This window comes from Vigna angularis, chromosome 2 (genome assembly GCF_016808095.1).
Source record: "Vigna angularis cultivar LongXiaoDou No.4 chromosome 2, ASM1680809v1, whole genome shotgun sequence".
Lineage (NCBI taxonomy): Eukaryota > Viridiplantae > Streptophyta > Magnoliopsida > Fabales > Fabaceae > Vigna > Vigna angularis.
This window is the reverse complement of record NC_068971.1, coordinates 4729640-4746214: the sequence shown is the minus strand read 5'-3', so window position 1 is coordinate 4746214 and position 16575 is coordinate 4729640. Positions and strand designations below refer to the sequence as shown.

General features: G+C 32.8%; 3 protein-coding genes across 3 annotated transcripts; 2 read left to right on the top strand and 1 right to left on the bottom strand.

Annotated features, from left to right (window-relative positions):
- Positions 1-3630: 3630 nt before the first annotated feature.
- LOC108328659 (pectate lyase) lies at positions 3631-5575 on the top strand. Its single transcript, XM_017562553.2, has 3 exons — positions 3631-4040; positions 4106-4787; positions 4871-5575. Exons 1-3 carry the CDS (start codon positions 3847-3849, stop codon positions 5336-5338), a joined length of 1344 nt encoding a protein of 447 aa, XP_017418042.1. The 5' UTR covers positions 3631-3846; the 3' UTR covers positions 5339-5575.
- A 2951-nt stretch (positions 5576-8526) lies between these two features.
- LOC108327173 (ethylene-responsive transcription factor WRI1) lies at positions 8527-11256 on the top strand. The gene is made up of 8 exons (XM_052873199.1): positions 8527-9161; positions 9258-9340; positions 9486-9494; positions 9588-9676; positions 9762-9835; positions 10050-10100; positions 10192-10268; positions 10396-11256. Exons 1-8 carry the CDS (start codon positions 8929-8931, stop codon positions 10959-10961), a joined length of 1182 nt encoding a protein of 393 aa, XP_052729159.1. The 5' UTR covers positions 8527-8928; the 3' UTR covers positions 10962-11256.
- Positions 11257-12963: 1707 nt separating this feature from the next.
- On the bottom strand, positions 12964-16232 carry LOC108327172 (receptor-like protein 7). Its single transcript, XM_017560904.2, has one exon. The coding sequence runs from the start codon at positions 16230-16232 to the stop codon at positions 13389-13391; it is 2844 nt and encodes a 947-aa protein (XP_017416393.1). The 3' UTR covers positions 12964-13388.
- Between the last annotated feature and the right edge of the window lie 343 nt (positions 16233-16575).

The window sequence follows — 16575 nt, the reverse complement described above, 5'->3', positions numbered from 1 at the left end:
TACATACATATTAACCTAATAATATAAGAAAATTATAATTATGAACAACTTTATTCAAGCTAATATAATGATGTAGGTCTTTTAGAATTTTTATTATAAATTATAAAGTAGCTTTGTAGGTAGATTAACTTTTATCGATTGAGTTACCTATCTAGAAATATTTTAGTCAGTAAATGAATTAAATTAACGTTAATTTTTTTTAACGAAGAATAAACACATTATTGTTTGAACAATGTAAGATACTAAGTACATGAATCGCTCTTCTAGCAAAGGTTGATACTTAGTTTGTGACGTTTGATTCTTTTTCGGCAAAAAAAATATGCCTATAAATGGGTACTACCTTATATTTATACATATATATATATATATATATATATATATATATATATATATTCCGACAATGAGAAGCATATGAAACTCATCAAGGTTAACAAAACAAACCAGAGTTGTTATATTAGTGGCAGAAGGTTGTATCCGGAACAATCTAGCAAGCGTATAGGAAGATTTCTCTAGAAATCGCCTTACAGAACACCAAATTGTCTACATCTGCAAAGACGCCAATTAGTCAACTGCTTACTCGCTTAGTAACTCTATTTCTGATGAAACTATATTTAATTGTAATAGATTATTCTGGTTAAAGAATGGACCAAAAGAAGCTCTGAAGTCGTGGAATTTAGGGAAACAAATAGGAATCACATATTCCGGTTAGGAAGAAAGTATTCTTAAAAAATTGGAGGAAATGGAAGAAAGAGACAACAGTATGAAACATATATATCATCAGAGGTGAAAGACGTGCACTTATGAAGATCATAACTTTTAATATAAGAGGTTTAGGGGGTCGGTGAAATGGAGATATGTTAGGGAAACTATATCAAAAGAAACATATGATATATGCATCCAAGAAACTAAATCTGCAATAATAAACATAGATAAGTGTATTGCAATTTGGGGAGATAACAATTTGGAGTTGGCTCATATAGATGCAGAGAATAGTGCTAGAGGTATACACAAGCATTTGGCGTAGAAGTATGTTCATTTTGGAGAAGTCTAGGACTGGTATCCAAGAATGAATAGGCTTGAGTCAAGGTGACAGCTTCAAAAGGGACACACATGAATTCAACTCTTTCATAGAAAATCTTGAACTTTTTGATATACCAATGATTGGGAGAAAATTCACCTGGTACAGGGCAAACGGGACAACTAAGAGTAGGTTAGATAGAATGTTAGTGTCGTCTGAATGGTTGGACATATGGCCAGATTGCAAATTGTATGTCTTTGAATAGAACTGTCTCGTACCATTGTGCAATCTTCTTCAAGAACTCATTAATAGATTGGGGACCCAAACCCTTTAGGTTCCTTGATATATGACAATAAGAAAGGGGCTTTAAGGAAACAGTTAAGGGGTTTTGGAATAGTTACTAGGTTCATGGAAGTGGTATGTTGATCCTAAAAGAGAAATTAAAATGGCTTAAACAAGACCTCAAAGCATGGAATAAAGAGATTTTAAGGGGCCTAAATCGTAAAAAACAAAAGATGATATGTGACATAAGCATTCTAGATAAAAAGTGGATTAGATATTGAAGAAAAGGCAGAGAGATCAAAACTGTTTGTAGATTTGAGAACCATAGACTTTAAACAAGAGCCATTACAAAGACATAGTGAATGCGGTTAATAATTTTCATACTAGTGGTAAGTGGCCTAGAGGTAGCAATGCATCATTCATAACCTTAATACCTAAGGCAGAAAACCCACAAGATTCAGATGAATACAGACCACAAAATATTATGGTTTTGAAAAGTGTTCTTAGATGCTTTGAAATAGTTGCTGGCATTAAGTTAAACTTTCATAAGACTAAAATATTGTGGTTTTGAAAAGTGTTCTTAGATGCAACTCAAAATATTGAAAGAGATGTTGTTCATTGTATTATCATAATTTTTTGCGGATATGTTAGGCAAAGTTTGAAATACAACCGGGACTTACAATAGAAAAAATAAACTTATAAATTGACAGGTGGAGATGAAGTTGTGTTATTCTCAATGAAAGCATGTTATCATGATGAGATTTATAAGGGAAACAAATTCTATTGGGATGAAGAAAGGTGATAGGAATGGACTCTTTGAACTAAAGATCAAAACAACCCAAAAAGGTTAGCACATTATACATGGAGAGAATTGAAAGCAGCACTTGAACAAAGCTTATGTTGATAAGGTGAACCATATATGTGAAAAGTTGGATGAAATTAGAACATATATCTTAAAATGGATTAAAATACACGAACAAAAATTGAACTCAGTCTACTAAAAAATGGGTTGAACTCGTAATAAGTCGGGTTGACCAACCCATCCATAAATTTTAAATTATATTAAAAAATTAAAAACTTTAAACTTAAACTCTCTTATGTTGTAGATTTTTTTCATTCAAGATTCTAATATTATAGATGGATAAATGAACACATTGATATGATGTTATATAGTAATTTGTTTTGTATTTTTGTGCTTTTGGATTGTATTTGGAGTTTAATATGATTTTGGATTGTATTGTATTTTTTTTATTGTACCTGGAGTTTAACATCATTTTGGTTATATTTGGATTGAACTTTATTTATATTTCAATTAGAAAAAAATTGTAATTTTTTTGATAATTGAAAAAAAAAATGTAACTAAATAAACGAGTGAGCCAACTCGTTTAACCCACCAACCCGTGGTTAATCGGTGGAGTTTAAATTTTTTAAACTTGAGTTAGATTGATTTACTAAATAACGAGTGTATAATTTTATATTATTATGAGTATAATATATATATATATATATTATACTTTTATTAGAAAGGAAATTATCTGCTTACTTATTCAAATTCTTACGAGAATAAGTGTTTATTTCCTTTAATTTAATTGAATAATTGAACTTAATTTGGATTTGATTTCTATATAAAAAAAAGCTTATTTTAAAGCTTATTTACTTCTGCGTTTTAATTAAAATACAAAATTTCAAGAATATCACTATTCAATTTAGAGTTTTTAAAAAAGGTAAGTGACTTTAGCATTTTTTTTTTCCACCAGCTTTGTTTTAAAGTAATTTTTATTTTTTCCAAAAAAAAAGTAGGTGATTCCTGACTACATTCCCCACCATATAAACGAGATATAGACTTTAGAAGTAGAATTTGACAGAAATATATACAACAAAACTGTAGGACCAAACACGTCACAAAAATAGGGCTTGCAAATGTTTCCAAATTGATATGGTGAAACAAACTAAAGAAGGCATCACAATAATACACATTTTTGTGGCTGATAAACAGTAACTGCTACGACCAGCGTTAGGTTGTACATAAGAAATTTCACCAATGGCTATTCAAATGGAGAAGCAAAGAAAACAGTGATGAGAAATATTAGGCTAAGTGAACGGATTAACAATCATTTCCTTTTGAAGCCAAATCTGTATCTTAGAGAGACAGAATCCACATTCTGTTAACCAATTCTGAATGAAATTGAAAACAGCCACAGAAATAGAAAGGTTTCCCAGTCTTTACGCTCCTAAATTTAGAAGTGAAGGTATCACTGTTGAAGGAATGCCACCATTATTTAAGTAGGCAGATTTTGCTTCTCTAAACAGCTCAATTGAGCGCTATGCTGTGGACCTAATAAAGTGTTCGGCTCTAATCTATATTGGCTTGGTGAGGTCTATTTTGTAGACTCTAAAAGGCTCAAATATAGACCGAAGGCTTGTCCTTGCCTTCTAAACCAAGAACAAAAACAAGTTTTAGTTTCTGAAGCAAAAGAAAAAAGAGAAAAAGTCCAAATAGAGAAGAAAACCAAATCGAAAAAACAGAAGAGGCATTGGAAAGCATAATGGCAGGAAGTTCATGCAAGGTTGCCTTTATCTTGGTCGCTTTTGCCATTACTATTCCATGCCTTGAGGCTGGCATTGCCACGTTCGACGAATTTCTCCAAGAACGAGCTGAAGAGGCCCATGAAATCGCTCTTAAATCCTACGTGCCTGACCCTACAAACGCTACTTCCCACCAAGATATTCACGATGACGAGTAAGTACTTCCATCATCAACTCGTACATGATTGGGTGTTGATTCTCACAAATGCTTTGATGCAGGGATTTTAAGAAGACTTCAAAGAAGGAATCAAACATCACAAGGAGGGAGCTGAAGCAGAATGAGAAGAAGAAATACACTGGACCTTGCTTGGCCCTGAACCCAATCGATCGTTGTTGGAGGTGCAAGAAAGGCTGGGCCAAAAACCGTTTTAAGTTAGCCAATTGCGTGAAGGGTTTTGGAAGAAGGGCCATCGGAGGAGCCAACGGAAAAATCTACACTGTCACTGATCCCTCCGACGATGATCCCGTTAACCCAAAACCAGGAACCCTACGCTACGCGGTTATACAAAAGGACCCACTGTGGATCATATTTTCACGAAGCATGGTCATCAAGCTGAATTACGAGTTGTTGATTTCTTCTGACAAAACCATCGACGGTCGCGGGTACAGCGTGGTGATCAAGGATGGCGCAGGCCTTACCATGCAGTTTGTGAACAACGTTATTATCCATGGGCTTAAAATACATAAGATCAAGTCCACGCCAGGTGGCATGATCAGGGACTCTTGGGACCATGTCGGAATAAGAACAAGGGCTGATGGGGATGCCATCTCCATTTTTGGCTCTTCAAACATTTGGATCGATCACATCTCACTCGCTGATTGCGAGGATGGTCTCGTCGACGTTATCCAGGGATCCACTGCAATCACCATCTCAAATTGCCACATGACCAAACATAACGATGTAAATGCATTATATTCTTCTTATTCTCTCTCTTTTTTACTCTTCACCTTTATTCATTGATTATTGTTTTGGCTGTTGATTAGGTGATGTTGTTCGGAGCGAGCGACACCTTCTCCGGAGACAAGATAATGCAGGTGACAGTGGCATTCAACCATTTCGGGCAGGGTCTGATTCAGAGAATGCCCAGATGCAGATGGGGTTTCTTCCATGTGTTGAACAACGATTACACTCACTGGCTGATGTATGCAATTGGTGGGAGCTCAGGGCCAACGATTCTGAGCCAAGGAAACCGGTTCATTGCACCAAACAACGACGCTGCGAAGATAGTGACGCACAGGGACTATGCACCGTCTTCTGAGTGGGAGAAATGGCAATGGAGATCAGAAAACGATGTCTTCATGAATGGGGCTAAGTTTATTCAGTCAGGGAAACCTCTTGGTAAGCTTCCATTTAACAAAGGGTTTCTCATGAAACCTAGACATGGGTCACAAGCCAACAGGCTCACACGCTTTGCTGGATTCCTCAACTGCAAGGTGGGAAGCCCTTGCTAGATTAGAGGATTAAGGTCCATGGCTTTTTTCCCCCCTCTTAATTAATATCTCATAATGCTTAATTAATCATTAAGCAAACTAATAATACATAGGGAATCCTCTAGGCTCTACTGTAAGGAGTAGCTATTCTGCTTTAGACAGACATTACTTCTGCTTTAGACAGACATTATTAGAGGATGTCTTTCACAATGTTTCTTTCATATCCAAATTTTATTTGTATAATAATAGTATTACCATTTACAAGCACACATAAACTTTGGTTTACATTTACAAATTGAACTGCATTTCCTCCACCTTTTTCAACCAGAAAATCACAGTATATTATTTCTCCATGACAGTATTATCGTAATGTATTGTTTTTGTACTTTGGGAGGAGAGAGTGAGTTGCATGCATGAGCATCCCAATCATTTGGAAAACATTTTTCTTTCTTTCTCTTAACTCATATTCATTGAGCGTTTGGATTATTCTACTAAAACAACACACATATAAAGTCAACGCCATCATTTTCTTAATTCTAAAACCTTGATAGATGTTAATTAATTACCCAGAGTTAATAGGGGTGAAAGCATACCACAGCTATACCATGTTTTAATAGACCAACCTGCCCTGATTCATGCTTTTACAAAGTCTAATCCTAATTTATTAATTTGTTATACAACGAGTTTTAAAACTTGGCTTTGCCCATTTGAAGTATTATTCTGACATAAATACATCCTTATTACATGCTTTATACAGGGACTGTGGATCAACAGACCTATATGACTAAATAGATCTTTAACATTTATAATTAATAATTACATTTTATTGTTATTATTATTTATATGTACATTTTATTCATATATAATATAATATATATAAATAGACTATTCCATATATAAGATTCAGTTGTCTTTTATTTAAAGCTGAAAATGTGAACTTTTGACATAAATAAGCTTTTTAAAAATAAATATATATAATTACATCCAACATTTTTAATAAATAGGCCAAGTCTTATGTGGACCTAACTATTTGGTTGATTTTCACTGATAATTACATACATTAACCATAATATGGTTGTTCCTTCTATTACCTTTAGAGACTTTCTGAATAAATAATTATTTTAGTTTCTAAAAGTGTTAATGTTGTTACATTAGTTTGTGAAACATAGAGAATTCAATTTTTTTTGAATGTGCAATCAATCATATTACTCTAAAATAAAAATTAGTCACATAAGAGATAAAATACTTACAAATGTTTTGAATATATATATATATATATATATATATATATATATATTAATTTTAAAGACTTATGAATGCATTTCACTTTCAATAACCAAAATAGCATTTCAGTGCACTTGATTAATTATAGTTTCAACATTTACTTTACCAAACTTAATCCGTGTATCCCCATAAAGTATTCTGATTATGAGAAAACATAAAATTTCAGGTTACGTTATAAACTTGGAAAACCATTATTTTCAGTAACATTTCTCGAAATATCTCAGCTAGTTGTAAGTGAGGAAGACAACATCATTGCTAATCAATTTCCTCAAACGACATGCTAAAATTTAAAGTAATCACGCGAAAGCAAATTGAACATTAAAACCAGAAAAATAGGCATGTTCCAAGAACTCTTTTAATTTTAGGAGGACAATGACATATTGTCACATTCAGGATACATTCCTATGGCTTAAATAATTATTCTCCATTTTTTAAACTAAAAACCACGTCTTGAAGTATGCGTTGAAAGGTAAATGTACTTTTCTTAATTAATTAAACCAGTCCGTATCAGTAACCCAAATGCAAATAAAATACATATATAAAGATGCCAAGTTTTAAGCTCTTAACAGTTATTTAATCTAAATATATTGTCAGCATGTTTGTGTATTCATAATTAATAAACTTAACAGTTAACAAATGATCGAACATATTAAATTAATAATACAAGTGTACTACAAGAAATTTCGTACCAACTGTACAAGTATATTTAACTAATATACACCAAAGAAATATTATAACAATAAATAAATGACAAGATGAATATTTATTAGCTTTCAGTCATTGGTAGCACCGTAAATTTTAGATAACGTGGTGTAAGCAAATTCTTTTCTGCCTCAAGAAAGATTCCAACTCGACAGTGATGAATCCAAGGGAAACAGTATTATGCACCAAGGCATAAACCTTTTTATATTCAATATATTTATATTCATGCTGTCTTTTTATTGTTAAATAACGTATATAATTGAAGAAAACATTCCTGATCTATCCTGTCAGTTTCAAGTCAAACTTGCATTGTTTAATAATTACTAAATTGTTTGGGTTCCTTATACAATCTTCATCTTCCAGGACTATTTTTCCTTTTCGAAAATCATATATGTGACATGTTTGAAAATCACTTAAAAAGTACAAAAATTACGTTTGAGATATAAAAGTTACAATTTGCTAATTTCTAAAAATCAGGTTATATATATCTTTAAGGTCTCCTAAAAACAGAGCAGCCAAACATAATATATGTGACAACTTATAAGATTTAGGTCATGATATTGGTTAACTGAAAAGATGAAAAGCTTTTGCTTTTTTTTTAATGATCTTCAAATACTATAATGCTTAAAGATAATGTTTTAATTTCTTGTATGAGTTTAGGTACCTTCTATCTTTTATTTATTAAATATTCCCCTTGCCCATAAAAAACATTATAGGACTCATGACCCAACATAATTTTAGTAAATCTCAAACTCATCCATAAATTACTGTGACATTTCTCTATGTCTACAATTAATAAAACCCAATTTATGAGAAAACTAAAGTCAAATAGTTTAGGAAAGGTATTTTTTAGGGCACGAGTACATGCAATTAAGCATATCATGGTGCTTATTTTCACCACCATATTTTAAGATAGAATTGTGTAGGGTGGGGGAGTGAATTTTAGTATATTCATTATTGTTCCTGAAATAAAAATTAATTTTTATTTCTGTTTTCATACTTAATGGTATGTAAACTTATCCTTATTCTAAAAATATTAATTAATTTTTTTTTCTAAAAAAAATCACAATAAACACCATAAGGAAACAAACACGTTAATGGGTGTACGGTTTCTCACAGAAACAAACACCAATAAGGAAACAATTTGTCTAACCCTACTATTTGGTAAATCCTGGTCAAACACTAAAGAAAAATATTAAGCAATTTAGGTTTGTGAAAGCTTGAAAGTATTAGTGAATGATTAACCAAAACCAGAAACTTTTGGCTAGCGAGTCATTGAAAATGTGGGTGTGAATATGAAATGACTTTGACAGAGGAGCTCTTATATTTGTTATATATGGTAGGGTTGATATGAAGAAAGTTCAAGACTGATGGACTTTGAGCTGGCAACAGGACAACACAAACCCGACCGCTACTTTCCCCGTTATTATCGTCCTCCTTGTTTGTAACTACAACATTGTAGCTAACAATAAATACAAAAACATAAAAAGACCAAAATAAGCATGCAAATTATAAGAACAACGCATAACTCACACTCCTCTCATCAACTTGAACACAGTTGAGAAGGAAAAAGGGTCTACCAAACAATCACAACATCATAATATATATATATATATATATAAGAAATGGAAATGATGAAAGATAACATTATAGAGGTGAGCCTTGGGAAGAGCCAAATGTCCATGGCAGAAGGTGAGCTTCAAGCTACACGGTGTGTCAAGAGACGAAGAAGAGAGGTTGCTGCAGCAGTTAGCAGTGGTGACGATAGCCACCACCAGCAGTTACCAAAACAACACGGTGGTGAAAATTCTACAATCAACACAACAAAGAGAAGCTCAAAATTTCGTGGTGTTAGCAGGTATATAAGAAAGAACTTCCTTGTTCTATAGTTTCAAAGAGCGTTAACTACTATGGTCTTATGTCTAATTTGCTAATTCAAATGAACTGTAAATAGACATAGGTGGACTGGTCGGTATGAAGCTCACTTGTGGGACAAACTCTCTTGGAATATAACACAGAAGAAAAAAGGGAAGCAAGGTAGAGTTCCTCCTTCTGGTGTTTTCGCATCAACTGCTGCTCTATATATTTCTTACTTTCCTCGTTCACTTGCTTTTCCTTGCTAACATACTAACATGATCCTTTTCATTTGGAACTTCAACTGGAATTGGGATTGGTTGAACAGTTTACCTTGGTGAGTCATTTAATGATAAGAGCCAAGATTTTGGTTTAATTATTCTGTCAATCAAGTTTAAGTTGACATTATTTTATCTTTCAAATATCATAGGGGCTTATGATGAAGAAGAATCAGCTGCCAGAGCATATGATTTAGCCGCACTTAAGTATTGGGGAACTTCAACCTTCACCAATTTTCCAGTAAGATGATATAGTAACAGATTATATATATTTCATTTAGGTGCGAATATTCATCTAATGCTCTTTATACTTGAAATTTCAACAGATATCTGATTACGGGAAAGATATGGAAATAATGCAGACTATGACCAAAGAGGAGTATTTGGCAACTTTAAGGAGGTAAATACTTATAATTTTGTTCTCTAGGACACCTTGAGAAGGTGTAGGGAAGAAGCTGCAGTCTAATAAGAGATAGAAATAGTAGTATTTAAGTTCAGCAGATAAAGTTATATAGAATTTTAATATTGTACGTAAGTTTAGGTACACTAGGTTGGTTACTTCGTCATGAAAAAATGACTTCTTGACTCTGGTTATTTTAAAATTGATTTTGCAGAAAGAGCAGTGGCTTTTCAAGAGGTGTGTCGAAGTATAGGGGTGTTGCAAGGTGCATATTTCTGATCAATAGGCACAAAAATTGACTTTTGAGTTGTTGCTTTGCGAAAATGAATCAGTAATGAGTGTTGAATGTTTTGCAGGCACCACCACAATGGTCGATGGGAAGCAAGAATAGGAAGGGTTTTTGGAAACAAATATCTCTATCTTGGCACCTATGGTAAGTTAAATCTCCACAAGTCACCACGGTGTAGTTCACAAACACGCAAAGCAAAGATATATATAGAAATTATGCTTCTTTCATTCATTAGCCTCAGCATATTTTGTTGACCAACATATATATACAGGCACCCAAGAGGAAGCTGCACGAGCTTATGACTTAGCGGCCATTGAGTACAGAGGGATCAATGCTGTGACAAACTTTGATTTGAGCACTTACATAAAATGGTTAAAGCCAGGAGGAGGAAGCAGCCCAGAAGCAAAACTTGAAACACATGCAGTTCTAGAGGGTCAAAAGGTGGCATCCCCATCTAATTATTCTCTAACAGAAGAGTCAAAATCTTCAGTCATTCACAACAGTTTTTTCAGCCTAGATTCTCTGAATTCCCCAGTAGGGCAAGAAAATTTTGGAAGCAAACCCTACCCATTCTCAAGCAGTAAGTCATCTTCTCCCACTGCACTTGGCCTTCTTCTCCGCTCTTCGTTGTTCAGAGAATTGGTTGAGAAGAATTCAAATGTATCTGGAGATGAAGCTGATGATGGGGAAGTCAGAAAAAGTGAACAGCCACAAATAGCTAGTGATGATGATCTGGGTGGAATCTTCTTTGATAGTATTGGTGATATCCCATTTGTTTGTGATCTCAATAGATACAACTTGGAATTGCAAGAAAGAGACCTGCACTCAATATTTTGAACATAGATTGTCTAGATTTTGCTCTCAATTTGTCTTCATCTCAGTTACTTCCAATTTTGGACATGAGAATAATGATAGTTCTTAAAAGAACAGGTTTGATAGAGGGAATATATGTACATGGAAGCCATAGTTATAACAAGACCCATAGCAAGAAGAAATCCTCTCATGATATGTTTCAAAAAGGTTTTAAATTATGGTTTTGGTTGTTAATATTGCATAAGGGCCAATTGTGTTGCTGCAATACATTATGAAGGTCTATTGTAAATAATAATGAATTAGTGCATGATTTTCATTATATTGTGTAAATACTCAAGCCACTTGTAACATTAAATGGAAAGGAATCTCATTAATGCTTAGTATTCAAGGATAAAATTGATAGAAATTTATTATGCTTATTCATGCTTTTTTACATTAATTTGTCTGTCTAATAACTTAGTTAAACTCGTGCTATTAACTTTTGTTTTGAGTAGTGAATTATCAATGTATTTTGATGGTGATTTATAGGAACATAGAGTGGAAAAGACTTCAATATCTTTATTCTACATGTACTTGTTTTAAGATATAAAATTTTTTCACATAACTTAAAAGTTAAGCTTAAAAATAATTTGTAAAAACTGTCACCTCTTATCTACTGATATAATAAAATTGTAGTCAAAACATTAAATTTTAAAACAGACAATGCCTGAAACAATACAAAATAATTAGTAATATTTTGAATTTTTTTATAATTACAAAATAATTAATATTTTAATAAGGAAGTTTAGTTTAATAGATTTTTACGAGAAAGAAACCAATATGAGCCAATTAAGGAAATTATAATTAATAGACATAAAATCACTTTTATAATCTAATAAATGTCTTAGAAAGGAATGGATAGAAGATTAAGCATTATATATGATGGTTAATCAATATATCTTTCTCATTGTTTATTTATTTATTAAGTTATATATATATATATATATATATATATATATATATATATATATATATATATATATATATATATATTAGTTGAATATGGCTATTTTATGAGGAAATCATTAATTTGGTTGGTCATTTCCCTTTTACTTAATCTTTAAAGTATTGAAAAATAATAAATAATTCTTAAAGTTTTTCTAACATTTATCTCCTTAATCCCTTTTTAAATGAGTAATAATTCTGAACCTAAAATTTATCATAATCCTCGCATCTTAATAAGAATGAAGGTGAAGAAAAAAAATTATGTTATTAAAGATAAAATTAAATTTCTTATGAAAGTAAAGTTAGAGAAATAATCGGAATTACAACAAACTATATTACTCATCGGGTAGAAAAAGTAAAATTAGTGACGAAGTTTTTTTACAGAAATCCCTCGTAATTTGTGAGATGTGACGGATTCATAATATTTGCGACAAACATTTAATTAAACTAACTTTCTTTTGACGAATATCTTCCATAGCTAAAAATTTTGTTATAAAATTAATAAATAGACATTATAGCGAGAAGTTTGTATGAAATTTTCTATAAATTATTTTTTCCATGGCAAAACATGTCGCAAAAATGAACTTGGAATATTGTAATACTTTTTGCAATGAACTTTGTGCTTTGTAAGTTGTTTGTCACAAATATCTCATAAAATATAAAATATAATTATATATGTCATGAGACATTTTGTGAAGGATTTTGATCACTAACAAAATTTTCCAATTTTTTTATAAATATTGTCGTAGAACCCCTTGCAAAATCTTTCGGTTATATATTTATGATTTTTTCTTTATCTTTATTATTTTTGTATGTAATGTATATGTTTGCGTGTTTATTTAAAATTATATAGAAATTATTTCTCATTATACTAAAATACAACTATATCGTATTGATATTTGATATAACGTAATACATATCACACTTAATTACATTATGAAATTAATTTAAGATAATTTTTCAAAAATAAAAGAAAATAAAATAATGTGCAAAAATTATTGTTTAATGACAAAGGAGTCCTTGTATAGTGTATACTATTAGGCTTTCTAATATAAATACGAAAATACAACTTGAAGTATAAAGATAAGATGAGAATTAGATGTATAAGAACAAATTGTGATAAAATCTACTACAAGATTAATTCTTTAAGCAAATTTGATTCTAGAATGTATAGCCACCCAAATATAGAATTCTGAAACAAATTGAATATCAGTTGCTTCGGCATTAGGATCCAATGTTCATACAATCAAATGTAATGATTCAATATATCAAAGTAATCTCATTCAAATCCAAATTTAATATTTTAATCTAATAGACCTTAAAAAGTGGTCATTGAAGCCATAAGCAACTCTTGCTAAACCGCATAAGACAATACGCACACTCTTGCTACCTAAATGCAATTATAATAATAAATGATAAGAAAGTACAAAAGGAAAGGCACAAATACAATGGAAAGTGTGCCCATCGTCACAAATTTATCGGTTCCCACTCAACAAAACAAACCCTTTTAAGCCAAGCAAATATCTCACGATTGAAAGAGCTTCCCAGTGCTAATCCCACAAGAAGTCCACCTCCATACCCAATCAGAACCACTTTCCAGTCCAATTCAATAAAAATTCCAGAGTTTATATCATCATCAGATGTGGAAGGTGGAACAAATGGCAGCCCTCCATCTTCCTCACATTTATTGACCGATGGATTAACACACAATTCTTGGTTACCCTCAAATGAACTATCTGGGAAGGTAGCAAACTGCATATTTTGAGGTATAGGACCCGAAAGATTGTTAAAGGACACATTAAAGTGCGAAAGAAATGTTAGTTCTTGCAACTGTAGGGGAATCTTCCCTGATAAAGTATTGAGGGAAACATCCAAAGTTTCAAGGTTTGAAAGTTTCCCTAAGGAAGAAGGAATGTTGCCACTAAGCATGTTGTTTGAAAGGTTCAGCAAAACAAGACCAGTTAAGTCTCCTATAACATTTGGAATCTCCCCAGAGAATTTATTACTTGAAAGATTAATGACTATCAAGTTGTAAAACTCTTGGAGATTTTCATAAACCAGGGTCGTACCTTTGTTACACAGTGCAAATGAATACCTGTAAGAGCCATATTTCAACACGCTAAACCTTGCCAACATTTGATAATCAAACACCGTAATATATTGATACTGTAATTGACTCTCGTTTGAAGCTTCCATTGATTTCCAATTCTGGATTGTTTTTGAAGGCAAACTTCCAGACAATTGATTGTGAGAAAGATCAATTATATGCAGTTTGGGAAATGTGCATGATGCAGGGCACCCTATGGATCCGAACAAATGATTATGATGTAAAGCAACAACTTTCAGCTCCGGAAGAGTTCCCAACCAACAGGGAAATGAATCATTGATTTGGTTATAGCTGACATCTATATACTCTAGCATTCTAATGTTTAGCAGTGCTCTTGGCAATTGACCCTGCAGATTGTTATTGCTTAAATCTATCATTCTTAGATCACTTGTCTTCGTATATGTCTCAGGAAAGGGGCCAGTCAAATTGTTTCCTTTTAGCACTAAAATTTGCAGAAGTTTACTGGAACTTCCCAAACACGAGGGAACTGTGCCACTTAAGTTGTTAAATGACAAGTCAAGAAGCATAAGAGAGTTCAAATTGCATATTTGTGGATCTATTTTTCCTATTAATGAGTTGTGAGAAACAATTAAGCTCCGAAGACTTGTTTTTCTCCACATCCAGCTGGGGAAGGAACTGACATTATTGTATGGCATGTAAATGTATAATAGCTCAGTCAAGTCCCGAATAAAATGTGGAAACTCACTCAGATTGCTTAATCCCAAACCTAACCCTTGAATTTTTGAAAGGCTTGCATTGGATGGATTTTTTCCACTAATTAAAGACAATTTATTGAAACATAATTCAACCAGCACGAGCACTTTTAGCTTTAGAAATTTATTCAGCTCTAATTCTCCCTCCAACAGATTACTCATCACAGAAACAGTTTCTAGGTTCTCAAGTTCGAAGAGAGAGTTTGGAATTTCACCCCGAAGATTATTTTCTCCAAGATTCATGGAAGCTAAATTGGTTAGGTTCATTATCCAAGTTGGAATTTGCCCACTTAAATTGTTTTGATATAGGGATAATATGGATAATTGGGTGAGGTTTGTGAAACAAAATGGAATTTCGTGGTCAATATTTACAAATTCCAGGCGCAAATCATTTATTCCCGACAACTTACAAATCCATGAGATGGTTTCAGTAGTAAATTCATTAAAACCAATTCTCAGGGTGCTTAATTTGGTAAGATTTTGCAAGAACGAAGAAATATCACCTTTGAATTTGTTGCCTGCAATATCTACAAACGTTAGCTGAGTGAGGTTTCTAAATGAAGGAACAGACCCAGAAAAATTGGAATATGCTATTGATAACCAATTCAAAGAATTGAGATTTCCAATCGATGCAGGAAGTGTACCGTAGAAACTTGTGGAATCAAGTTCTAATGTTGTGATTTGTGCACTTGAATGAAAATCAGGAAATTTGCCAATGAGGTTTTGATTCTTTCCCAAATTTAGATATCTCAAGTTTGGAAGATGGAATATTCCAGGTGGAAATTCCCCGTATAGTTCACAATGATAAAGAGAGACTTGTTGCAAAGATGTAAGATTTGTGAATGTATGGGGTACAGACGAGGAAATGGTTACATAATTAACACGAAAAACTTCAAGATCAGTTGAGTTTTGAATTAAGCTTCTCAGAGTAGATATTTTCAAACTCAAAAGATTGACTGGAAGTAGAGAAACAAATGCACCAGATAGATCAAGAGAAAGTAACTTGGACAAATGTGAAACTTGTTGCGGGATTTCACCAGAAAAATAGGTTCGAGAAAGGTTCAGATACCTTAACTGTGAAAGTTCACCAATTCGAGATGGAATTTGAGAGTAATTGAAGTGATTATCAGCAAGATCAAGGCTTTGAAGATGTTTGAGGCGAAAGAGGGTACTGTTTGCATCCATTGTACCATAGATGTGGCTGCTACTAAGATCAATGTTAATCACAAGATTTGTGTGTTCATCACATTCAATTCCATCCCATGAGCAGCAATCAGAGGTTGCATTCCAAGATGCCATTTTAGGATAACTGAAAGGATTATAAGAAGACGACTTGTTGATAACAAACCTTTCCTTAAATTGCAACAAGGCACGACTTTCATGTTCATGGCATTTGGTAGGAGACACGAAAAGAAGACAATTAGTAACTGTGAATGAAAACAGTGAATAAAGGAAGAGAAAGTTTTTTGAGAGAGCAAAAGACCAATCCATCATTGTATATTTTGCTAATTTATAAGCTGAGGTGAAGTAGGTCCTTTATATACTCAATTAATCCATTGTGTACGCAAAAATATCTAATCTAAACACTTACTTTGACCGGTACTAAAAATTAAATATTTCTAATTAGAGACAGCGGCGTGCATTGTGGTTAAGAAAAAAAAACTATGTGACGCCAGGAGCTGATGCACAGCGGGTCCGTGGCAATTGTTTCCACAAGAGATTTTATTGGAACATTTTGATGCCACGACATTCTTTCCACAAGAGATTCTTTTTAGTGGTCATGACTTTACTTCATCAATCATATTAGACCCCGCCTCCACCCACCCCCCCCTCC